Genomic DNA, 12,460 nt, shown 5'->3' on the forward strand with positions numbered 1-12,460 from the left:
GTTTATCACCAACTACCCTTGCTTTTAATTCCCCAGTCTCATCTTTCCACATTCTTCCTCATACTCTCCCATTCTTCAGTTCTTCTTCCTCTTTGTCAGACCATGGCCATTACCTTTTAAAGGATCTAGCCTGATATACCCCCTACAATTTGGTTAATATATTGACTGAAACCATTTTATTTATTCCCTATTAGTTTAGTCATTGGGTGTAATTTGCACACCAGTTTATAGGTTGCTTAATTATTACCCTCTAGTTGTTGCATATTTGTAACTTTTACACTATAAGAGCATACAATCTTCATAATTATAATTTATAAAAATACATAATTCCCTTGAGTTGGATGTACCATAATTTAATTAAATAACCATTTGTGCTATATTGGGACACTTAAGCTGCTATTATTTTTTGCATTTGTAAAGATGTGCATTTAAGACTAACAGTGAGTGATAATGGTGGTGATAATTCCTTGGAAACTTCCTCAATTAGACTTGAAACTTCTTAATAAACAGAAGTATGATTCAAAATAACTATATGCTCAGGAATCCCACCTCTAGAACAGTGCTTCTGTAACTGTCAGTGATGCTTCACTCTCACATCAATGTTTCTCTCTCTTTGAAAACAAAACAAAAACAAAAAAACATGTCCTCAGTGAGAATTAAAATAAATAAATAAAGACTTTTCTAAACATGTGTGCATCTAACTCTTATCTTTCTGCTCTTGGTCTTCTTATAACTTTCTAGACCCAGCTTTTAAGCTTAGCATTCTTTTGTATTTGCATACAAAAGCATATATGTAATCAAAGTCTGCAAAGCATTGAAGAGTAGAAGTAATGAAAACAGGTTTACTCACCTAATCTCAATATGGATTAGCTCTGTGAATATTGGTGGTATATAACAAAAAGAAAAAAATAATTTATATGAGGGTTGTAAACATGGCATTCATTCAAAACATTTTTAAAGGTTTTTAGTAGCCAAAACCGGTTTGGCTCAGTGGATAGAGCGTCGGCCTGCGGACTGAAAGGTCCCAGGTTCGATTCCGGTCAAGGGCATGTACCTGGGTTGCGGGCACATCCCCAGTAGGAGATGTGCAGGAGGCAGCTGATCGATGTTTCTCTCTCATCGATGTTTCTAACTCTCTATCTCTCTCCCTTCCTCTCTGTAAAAAATCAATAAAATATATTTTTTTAAAAAAAAGGTTTTTAGTAAATTAATGTTAAAGCTATAAATTTATTAAATAACCTGCCTAGATGCTTCTACAACTATCATAACTATACTGGTATTCATGCAAATGTCTCTTGGTGCCACCATTGAAGCAGAGCATGGTGAGATCCAGGGTGCTGTTTCTCAGCTCGTGTTCCCATGAACCTAATTTCCCCCCTGCAGAATTGAATCCACTTATTCCTTTTGTTTGATGCCACCAAATCTTGTATCAAGATTGTAGGTTAACTTTTATAACCTCTTTCTCTGCTGATCTTCTAGCTTCCACTCACTGCAATCTTTATGTACATGGTTCCCTGGTAATGTTGCATGTGTTTGTGTCAGCCACATACACTGCTACCCACAGAATCCTTCAGTGAAGTTTTCATTGAATGGTCACATGTCACATTCTGTTTGCTAGCTTTAGAAAGTTCTGCTAGCTACACCCTTCACACCTGTTGACTCTCTTTTCACTCTATTATAGTTCCCATTTATTTTTCCTAGTCCCACCTTCCTTCTTCCTCTTTCCCACTTCTAAGTCTTACTCAAGGTTCTCTGAATCCTTGCATCAACTTCATTTTTGTTTGCTACACCATTCTCTTTTATCTCCTTAAATTGGGGTTTTCAAACTTGACTATTACAGACACTTGGGAAGATTTGAAAAATGCCGATCTTTGAGCCCCATCCTCTGAGTTGGTCTGAAGTGTCAAAAGCCCCATGGGCAATTCTGATGGGTGGCTAGGATTGAGAAGCGTTGCCTTAAAGCATGACTCACCTTCTAAGACATTGCTGCTCAAAGTATGGACCATGTGTCAGCAATATTACCTGGAAGCTTGTTAGAAATGCAGATTCTCAACCCCACCCAGACCTACTGTGTCAGAATCTACATTTTAACAAGGTCCCAGGTGATTTTGTGTACACATTCAAGTGTGAGAAGCCTTGCTTTGAAACCTTTATTAATTTCCCTTCATCTGTTTTCCAACCTGTTGCCGCAACTTCAGCCTCTTTTTTTTTTTTTTTTTTTTTTTTTACAAATCTTACGCTGGCTATTGAACCTACTTTCCTATCTCAGCTTTTTGATTTTAAAATTGAGAGTTTAGAGTATATGTTCTTTGATACATTTCTAATTCATATTGCCAAGATTTATTGAAGTCCCACTATGTGTAAGGCCCTGTGTCCAAGCAGGTGTCTTTGGGTGCTCATCATGCAGCTCTTCTGACTGCAGGGTTGGGCCCTTTGCTTGCCCTTCACTGGCCTGCTGCCTCAGTATGTGGCTTCTGACTCTCAGCAGAGAGCTATTGCATCTTGGAGGCTTCAATAAGAACATTCATGTCCCCCTGGTTCTGACTTCCCATTAGACCAATACAGTTTGTCAAGACAACTTGCATGTGAAAAGTCTGGCCTGGGGAAACTAGAGGAGGCTGCTTGGCAGCTGAACTCACCCCTGAGAACGGGAAGCCTTTTTCCTGGAGGACAGGATATAGTTTGTTTAAGTCAGATTTTTTTTTCTTCTGGGAGGTAAAAGACAGAGATGTAAGTAGAAACTTTGACCCAAATTATTAATAAATCCCAAGCTCCCATTTCCACTCTCAGTAGTGCTCTGGATATTTGTAAGCACATCCTGACTTCACTTGCTCACCACCAAACTTCAGTTTTAAGCTTTCTCAGTGCAAGGATCCCCCTTTATTGTTTTGTTACCTCTCTAGGACTTGACTGGGTCAGTGCAAAAGTTGGGGGTCAGTATGGTAATGCTGCTGATCCTGTTTTGAGGTCCTTGACCTCTGACAGAATAGAAATAGCCTTTCCCAAATGAACACAATTCTGAGATGGTTTACATGTAAACTTCAATAATATGAAGCAACTGAGATCTTACCTTAATTTTCAGGGAATGATTATGGGAAGAAATAGCATATCAAGTTACTTTTTTTTTTACATTCCTATTGCAACAATCCTAACCTCAAATACTCTTCTTAAAATATATTTTTTTATTGTTGATAGTATTACAGATATCTCCCATCCCCCTCCTTTACTCCCCTCCTCCCAGCCACACCCACCCTCCTCAGGTTACTTTTAAAAATACATATTTACCAACCAGAATTTTGTTGGGCAGGGAGGTTGCCATCATTCTCTATTCTGACCCCCCACTCGGCAGGTGGTCTCACTGCTGAAATAATTTCCTGCTTTTCCTGCTATTCTTCCCAAGCTCTCTGGAGAATTTTATGAGAGGGTATTTACAACTCTTTTCTGTTTGGCAGATTAATAGAGGAATGCCTGTTATTCCTCCGTGTCTGGGTCATTGCCTATTAAATTGGGGCACTGGGTCTCAGTGCTCATATGTCAGTGAAGCCATAAAACTATATAGAGCAAATAGTGATTTTCCAAGACAGACTGAGGCGTGAAATTTGCAGGAAAGCTGGGTAGCTGTAGCTCATGTATTGAAAACATGAAGGCAGCTGAAAATATGTGGATTCTAGGTAAGTGTGATGGGGCTTTTCTCAGTCCACCTGCTTAAAGATATCTCAGTCTTTTTCTTCTTATCTTGCAGACCAGTTCCTCTCCCCACTCTGGAGTGTCCAGGCAGGTACGGATCAAAGCTTCCCAGTCTGCAGGAGATATAAATACTGTCTACCAGCCCCCTGAGTCCAGAAGCAGGCACCTCTCTGTCAGTGAGTATTTCACCCCTTTTTTTCTCTCATCTAATATATCTGCCCATATTTTTTTAAAATTATTAATTAAAAAACAATCAGCAAACATTATTGACTGCTACTCTGTGCAGAATAATCCTCTATGCCTTTATTTGGGAAAAAGGAATACAAAAAAATGACTGGGATGGTATTGTGATCCTCAGGAAACTTACACTGTAATGATGTGATGGCGTAATCAAATTCCTTTTAAACATCTCTGAAAAACTGATCTCCTCAAACATCTGTGTGAAGCCCTCCAGCAGTAGTCTACCTTCATTTTTGACCATTCTTTCCCCAAAGGATTGTGGGCTTGTGGAGTTCAGAATCAGGTCTGAGTTTGAGTTTTGACCTCAAACCTCTTGCCTATGATTCCTGAGGAGTCCCTGTGCTTCGAGGTAGATGTTGACAAATGAAATTTTGGAAAAGTCAAACTAAGTTGTATGGGAAGGACAAGAGACTGTTGACATCGTATATACAATTGGCTACTTAGGAAGAAAGCTGTGTAGCTGCTGCTGGGCCTCCCCAGGAAATAAATCTAAATCAGATCTGTGCATTATACCACATAACTCCATATTGCTCTGGATCCTATTTCCTAGAATCTGAAGAAAAGGGCCATTTCTTGACTTCTGGGAATTTGTATCAAGGGGGAAATCTGGCCTTATCAAACATTTGTGTTGAGCCTACTGTCCTAACGTTGCTGAGACTCCTGCTGCCACTATGAAACCAAATTCTATCCATACAGGGAGAATTGCATCAAACTAAATTGCTCTCTAAAGATCTTGAGCTGAGCTTCGGGAGGTCTGAGCATTGGTCTTGTTTCTAAGCTTGTCTGGGAGCGATAAGCCTCCTGAGGAAGTAACAAGAAGAATATGTTGCCGAGGCACCGACTTCAACTCACTGGGTAGTTTCTTGAACTCAAACAAGCACTGGTAGTAAGTGTTGCCAAGCTGAAAGTCTGTGTATCAGTTTCATATTTCTCTAAATTGTTGATAATTGGCAGCTGTGTTTTCAATAAGCTGGTTGAGGAGAGAGAGCCTGCACCCCAGCAAGGAGACCGTCCAGAGCATCTCTGGCCCTGGAGATTGAGCGGCTGGGAGGGCAGCATTGTTCATTTGTGGAATAAGCGGTGAGAATTGACTTGGGGCAGTGACTAGGCCTTCTTTTCCTAGGCAAGTGCCTGTGATTTGTATGTGGAAGCAGGAGCTAAATGCTGGGCCATTGTTGTAGAGAGTCATATATAAAATTCCTTGTCTGAGAATGCTGAGAAATAAGGTTTCTATGAAGTAGTTCTTGTTTATCTAGAGAGTGGGCAATACAGCCTCCCAACACAGATAGATCCTGGGTTCCTTCATTCAGTAAGCATTATGTACCAGCCACTGGGCTGGGATGAATGCTATAGTGAAGGCAAATGGAAGGCTAAGGTTAGTGTGGGAGCACAGAGGAGGCAGGCAATAACCAACTCTGCCTAGGACTTTGGAGAACAGCCTTCACAGAAGAGGGAACATCAGAGCTGACACACAAAGGAAGATTTACTGAGTTTAAAGTAGAGACATATTCCACGCACAGGAAAGACCACCTGCCAGACACAATCACAGCAGAAGGTGGTGAGGTCCAAGAACCCCAGGTGGTTTGGAGTGGTAGATGTCATGAGAGTAATGGGCAGAGCCTGCCAGTCTTTCTGTAAAGTTGAGAATTGGCCCTAGCTGGTTTGGCTCAGTGGATTGAGCTTCGGCCTGCGGACCAAAGGGTCCCAGGTTCGATTCCAGTCAAGGGCACATGCCCAAGTTGCAGGCTCGATCCCCAGTTCGGGGGGGATGCAGGAGGCAGCCAGTCAATGATTCTCTCTCATCATTGATGTTTCTATCTCTCTCTCCCTCTCCTTTCCTCTCTGAAATCAATAAAAAATATATTAAAAAAAAAAAAGCTGAGAAGTTGAGAAGTGGTAGGGGTTATTTCTAACTGGAATGACCTGGGAAATGCATTCTGGTGAGGAGCTGTTTGAGCTGATCTTTAGAGATTATGGAGGATTTCCATAGGCAAAGATAAGGGGAGAGGGCTTTTCAACCATTTGCCTATGGAACTCTTACTTATCCTTTAGATTGGAGGAAAAATAGAGTGAGAAAGGATGCCTGGACCACTTTCTGAGGAGCCTTGACTGCACTGAGGCTTTGGTAGGCAGTGGGAAGCTGCTGAAAATATTGACTATTTATATCCCTCTCCATTTATAATGCTTATCACATTATCTTGTTATCTCCCTGTCAGACTGCATTTTTATTCATTCATTTATTCATTCAAGAAATAATTGCCAAAGTATCTGTGTGCCAGCAACATGAGAATAAAAGACAAAACTCCTGTCCCTATTGCCCTTATAGATCTGTGGGAAGACAGACATCTACTTGTCATGCTGTGACTAATGTATAATTATAGACTATGACTAAAGGTGTATGGTGCTGTGAGCACGTATGACAGATGGATGTGGCCTGATTTGGGGGCCAGGAAAGCCTTAGGATATAACCCAGAGCATGAATGAGAGTTATACAGAGGAGATACAAGTAAGAGTTCCAGGCAGGGAGAGCCTGATGGCTGAGGGAGTATGGTGTGTTTGAGAAACAAAGAATCCTGAGGGCTGGAGAGCTGAGAACAAGAGGAAGGGGGACAGGCTGAGACTGGGGAGGGAGACAGAGCCTTGCAGAATGTGATGAAAATTTTGATCCTTGAAAGCAATGGGAAATCCATTGTAGGGTTTTTAAGTGAAAAGGAATGAGTGACGTGACATACTCAGATTTACTTTGAAAAGGTTGATCTAGCTACAGTGTGGAGAACAGATTGGAGTGGGGCAAGAATGGATCTAAGGGAACCACTGAATCTAATGTAGTGGTCCAGATGAAAGAAGACAGAGCTTGGAATAGGTTAGTGACAGTGGAGAGAGGAAGAACAGATGGATTTGAGACATTTAGAAGGTAAAACTGACAGAACATGGCATTGCAGTGGTTCTCAAGGTGTGTTCTGGGGACTTTGGAGTGGTCCCTGAGGTCCTTTCAGGTCTGTGAGATACAAACTGCTTTCATAATAGTATTAAGAAATTATTTGCCTTTTCACTCATTCCCTCATGAGTTTTCCAGAGGTTATATGCCTGAGGCAATGTCATTTCTCTGGTGGCTAATGGAATGTGTGCGTGAGTATTACTGTGTTTTAAAAATTTCTGAGCTTTGCCCTGGCCAACGTGGCTCAAATTGGTTGGGTGTAGTCCCATGTACTGAGGGGTTGCCAGTTCAATACCTGGTCGGGGCACATGCCAGGGTTGTGGGCTTGATTCCCCAGTGGTGGGCGTGAAGGAGGCAGCCAGTTGTTTCACTCTCACACAAGTATTTTGCTTTCTCCCCCTCTCCTTTCTTCTTTCTCTAAAAATCAATTTAAAAATCTTCTTTAAAAATTCTGAGCTTTAATTTATAATACCGTGAATATCGATATAATCTACATAAATAAAAGCTCTTTAGTGTCCTCAATTTTTAAAGTATAAAGGGGTTCTAAGACCAAAGGGTTTAAGAACCACTATGGTATTAGATTGAATTTGCAGATGGTGAGTGAGCAGGAGATTAGCTTTATGGATGTGTATAAATGACACTGCCTTTTAGCCTGACAGGGACTCCAAAAGAGGCCTGGTTGGGGTTCTGAAAAGGAACAGACCTGATGTTTTAGACAAGTTGAATTGGAGGTGCTTTGAGACAGCCAAGAGGAGATGCCAGATACCCATTTGATATGTTAGATACACAGATCTCTAGCTCATAGGGGAGAAAATCAGGAGTAGTGAAAAAACTGGAAATTGTCAAATTGAAGCCATGGACCAAGAAAAGAGCACCTAAACAGACTGTAGAACGAGAGAGAAGAGAAGAGGGCCTAGGACTGAGCCTTAAAAACCCTCAGTGGCCTATTAGAGGGAGATGAGCCTATAAAGGTCACAGGGAAGGAGTGACCAGAGAAGTAGGAGGGAAAGTAGGAGAGGGCGGGGAGGAGGCTTTACATACCAGCCAGGTTGGAAAGGACAGACCAAGGGTAAAAGACATAAAGTTGTCATTTTCATCCATAAATTTCTGAGTGCTTGCTATGCTGGTACAGGGTAAAGCCTTCTGGAAGTAGAAGAAAACATTAGGGGAGGAATCAGGGTCAAAGCATGAGGGAATAGAATCCTAGCAGTAAAAACAGGGTCCAAGGACAAGCCTTAGTGATTCAACCCTCCAGCAATAGAAGGGGGATTCTATGCTCTCCTCCCCCACCAACAGTAACATACCTGTGAGTATTTAGTGAGAGACTGAACATGTAAGTCATTCAGCTCTCATTGAAACATCTTCATGATGGGGAAGTGCAAGATAGCCCAATCAAATTTTAGACAGTTCTACTTATTTGCAGTTCTTCCTTTTTTTTTTTAATAAATTTTTTTTTATTGATTTCAGAGAGAAAGGGAGAGGGAAAGAGAGAAATATCAATGATGAGAGAAAATCATTAATCGGCTGCCTCTTGCACACCCCCTACTTGGGATCTGGCCCACAACCCAGGCATGTGCCCTTGACCAGAATCTAACTCAAGACCCTTTAGTCCTTCCGCAGACTGATGTTCTATCCACTGAGCCAAAACAGCTAAGCCCTCCCCCCCCCCCCGCCCTGTTTTTTTTTTTAAGATTTTTTAAAATTGATTTTTAGAGGGAGAGAGAAAAACATCATTGTAAGAGCAAAACATTAATCGGCTTCCTCCTGCACAATGCCCAGCCAACTGAGAGCCACACTGGCTAGAGCAGCTCTTCCTTATTTTGAATTGAATACCTGCTTCACTTTACCCATTGACTCTAGTGTTGCTTTCTTGAGCAATATAGATAACACAAATAACATATTTCATATGACAATTTTTCAAATATTTGAAACCAGCTATCATGTTCATCTTTTGTTTTTGACATAATATACATACCTTGAATTACAATTTTTTTCAAGCCAGTTAATCTGTTAAACTGATTCATGCCAAAACACAAAAACAAGCCAACCACCCCTTCAAAAACAAAAAACTACTAGGTAATGAGGTAACCCAAAAGAGAGATCTCAGACAAGACAGATGGAATTTCCCTATGTACGTGAAGATGCTCTTCCTCCTATCTTTGCCTATAGAAATTGTACCCACTTTAGAAGTTGAGCTCAGGTGCCATTTCTTCTATAATACATTGGGTGGTGCCCTTAAGCCATGTAGCTAGCCAAACCTCAACTCAAGGACTTGTCTCTCAAATTCTGACACGCATTTGGTCTAATCAAGGTTTCATTAAACCAGCAGTTGCCAACCTTTCAGACCTCATGGACCATCAGTTGTTCACAGACCACTGGTTGGCGACCGCTGGTCTAATGCAACTCAAGCGCTTTGGCTCTGTTATTACTCCATCTTGCTCCTTGTCTTGCCACTGCCTCCCACAGTGAGGCAAGCCAGGTTGCAAATTCTAAGGAATGCATAGCCGAGGAGACAGTGAAGGCAATCAGTTCTTTCAAGACACTAGGGTAGGCCCTAGCTGGTTTGGCTCAGTGGATAGAGCGTTGGCCTGTGGATTGAAGGGTCCTGGGTTCGATTCCAGTCAAGGGCACATGCCTGGGTTGCAGGCTTGACCCCAGTAGGGGGTGTGCATGAGGCAGCCAATCAATGATTCTTTCTCATCACTGATGTTTCTATCTCTCTCTCTGAAATCAATAAACATATATTTTTAAAAAAAAGTTAGGGTAGTGGCTTAAGGGAGTGGGAAAAATAAGCTCAGGATATTTTTAGGCTAGAGATTTGAGCAGATTTATGAAGGGAGGCACAAAGACAGCTGAAAAGAAGATTGAAGATGGTGAGGGGGACCATGGAGGAGCTGACTCCTGCTAGGGAGGAATTGGGAATCTAGGTAGAGGGCTTATAATGCCTTGGCAAGGAAGAGGGGAGCCCTCTTCCTGTGTGAGGAGAGGAGAAAAAATTCAGGCAGAGGAGAGTTGAAAGAATAGGGTGACTTGTATTGACACCCAGACAATAATTAGTTAGAGAGCTGCACACAGTGCAAACCTCCGATCCTAGTACAGATTTGGAAGAATGGAAACCCCAACTGCAGAGGTAGTGACCATACACAGGGAAACAAAATGGTCAGCTTCTTTCACTTCTATAGGTTTTTCTCCTCATTATAAATTCTTCTGTGATACTAGATGAGACCAAAAACTGTTTAATGGTGGTAGCAACTTCAAAATAAAACGCCAATTTTGAAAGTTGACACACATAGGCTCTTCTCATGGTCTTACGGAATGAAGATGGCCTGGTCCATTATGAGCATATTGGAAAATACTGGTTAAGATTTTCCATTGAGGAAGAAAGAAATGATTTGATTCCTCCCCCATCTCATCAGCCCCCCAACAGAAAATAGGGTTTAGAGAAAATAGTTGATGTCCAAAACAAGCTGTCTCTTTGTACTTGCAATGACCTGCACATTAACAGACCCAAAGCCCTAGTACTCCCGCCGGAGGCAACTTCCTGACTGCATCAGCTTCCTGCCAGGAGGCTCCTATGAGAAGGGCTAGAATCTGAGAGCCCGTCTTTCAGCTTTGAGTCAGAGTACAGAGCAAAAGAATCAGCATATTCTACCATGAGAGTTTTGTTTCAACTCTGCTGTTCTGGGTTAAGGAGTCTAGCAGAGAGCTAGTGTGCCCTGGGAGGAATTCGGACTGCTGGCAGCTTAACCCCCCGGCTTCCTCCCTCATGGGAAATGGTGGGGCACTCTGAACACAGGACTACTACTCTGATCTTTTGCTTAAGCTGGTATTAGAATGGGACCTCTTGGTACAAATAGCCTGATGAGACTAGAGCCAGAGAAGGGTGTCTCAGAGAACCTGCCATTCCTGCAGTGCTTGCCTTCTGAGACCTAGAATGACCTGTGTCTCACATAACACTATGATTTGTACTGTTTGGCTCACTGCTGTCCCTGCTGGTAAATGTGTGAGCATCGATGAGTTCTCTTAGTTCAGGATCCTGTCCTGTTCAAGTCCCTGTCTCACTTGTTCTTGAGTCCTGTTGTGCATCTCATTGGCCCCCAGTTTCTGAAATGGAAGATAAAAACAAAACTGAAAATGCTCTAGAGCAGTTCTGCCAACTCCTGGTTTTTCCATTGGCTTCCTCTGATAGCCATTGGTTTGGGGAGACTTCCCTTTCCTGCCACAAGCTGTGGCCTGTACACAATAGCCTCTGGCCCATTGCCCATCAGATAACAAGGCTGGCTCTCTGCAGGCAGCAATGTGTATTGGAAAAAGTGAAAGTCTCTGGCTGGAAATAAAAGCTCAGAAAACCTTTGCTATTTTCCCCCAACCCCTCCTGGGTCTGTAGTGCTGGCTTCATGTAAGCTAGTCCTATCCCACCTGTAAAACCAGGAAAGAGTTTACTAGCAGCTGATGGAGAGAATGGGTGTCAGGGGGCCATGGGTATTTTATCCCAGGGAGGTCTCACCCTAGACACTCTAGGTCATAGATTGAAGGCAGTTCATCTTGTCTGGGATAGTTTGAACCAATGTCTGCGCTCTCCTCAGTAAGTAAGAGTTTTTCTTTCTCTCTAATCAGTCCCTTACAATAGACATTTTGTTCTAGGACACTTCAGATTTTATTGGCTAGAATTCAGTTGCACAGAACAGAAATCTAACTAGTTTCAGCAAGAAGAGATTTAGTGCACTTCTGACTTATCAGAGCATTGGGAGAGTGAGAAACAGACAAACCACAGAGCTCCTCCCTCTTCTATAATCAGGAAGCCACCAGATCCAGAAGTACAGTGCATCTCTTCTCTGGTCCACACCAATTACATGGGGATGCCTGCACCTGTACAACTGGAGACCAAGTGTGTGGCCTCTTCTAATGCTGCAGCAGGAAAACCAAGGCTTCCGTGTGTGGTTCCCAGAAATAGCAAGAACAGCAGGAAGCCATCTAAATCTCACACAAGTACATCTGAGTGGCTGAACCTACAGGGGGTCTTAGAAATAATAGCTTTTAGGTGATTAACTTTTGAAGCACAGGAAGGCCTGCGAGAAGGGTGGAGTTGATCCTGAGCCTAATCCTATATAATATCCTATATAATAAAAGGCTAATATGCAAATTGACTGAACAGCAAACAACCAGTCGCTATGACGTGCACTGACCACCAGGGGGCAGACGCTCAACGCAGGAGCTTCCCCCTGGTGGTCAGTGAGCTCCCACAGGGGGAGTGCCACTCAGCCAGAAGCCTGAGCAAGACTCACAGCTTGCGAGCACAGCAGCAGTGGCAGGAGCCTCTCCCGCGCCTCTGCAGCAGCACTAAGGATGTCTGACTGATGGCTTAGGCCTGCTCCCAACTAAGCCGTCAGTCGGACATCCCCTAAGGGCTTCTGGGTTGCGAGAAGGCACAGGCCAAGCTGAGGGACACACACACACACACACACACACACACACACAGTGCACAAATTTTGTGCACCGGGCCTCTAGTACAGTGGTCGGCAACCGCGGCTTGCGAGCCACATGAGGCTCTTTGGTCCCTTGAGTGTGGCTCTTCCACAAAATACCACGTGCACA

General features: G+C 42.8%; 1 protein-coding gene across 8 annotated transcripts in view; it reads left to right on the top strand.

Annotated features, from left to right (window-relative positions):
* MAP3K3 (mitogen-activated protein kinase kinase kinase 3) overlaps nt 1–12,460 on the top strand; it is a 61,145-nt gene that overhangs the window by 32,562 nt on the left and 16,123 nt on the right. For all 8 annotated transcript variants that reach the window (XM_059669916.1, XM_059669917.1, XM_059669915.1 and 5 more), the window contains one exon: nt 3,743–3,863. In XM_059669916.1, the coding sequence (XP_059525899.1) occupies nt 3,743–3,863 (121 nt within the window). The remainder of the gene's footprint in view (nt 1–3,742; nt 3,864–12,460) is intronic.

Source organism: Myotis daubentonii, chromosome 16, assembly GCF_963259705.1.
Source record: "Myotis daubentonii chromosome 16, mMyoDau2.1, whole genome shotgun sequence".
Lineage (NCBI taxonomy): Eukaryota > Metazoa > Chordata > Mammalia > Chiroptera > Vespertilionidae > Myotis > Myotis daubentonii.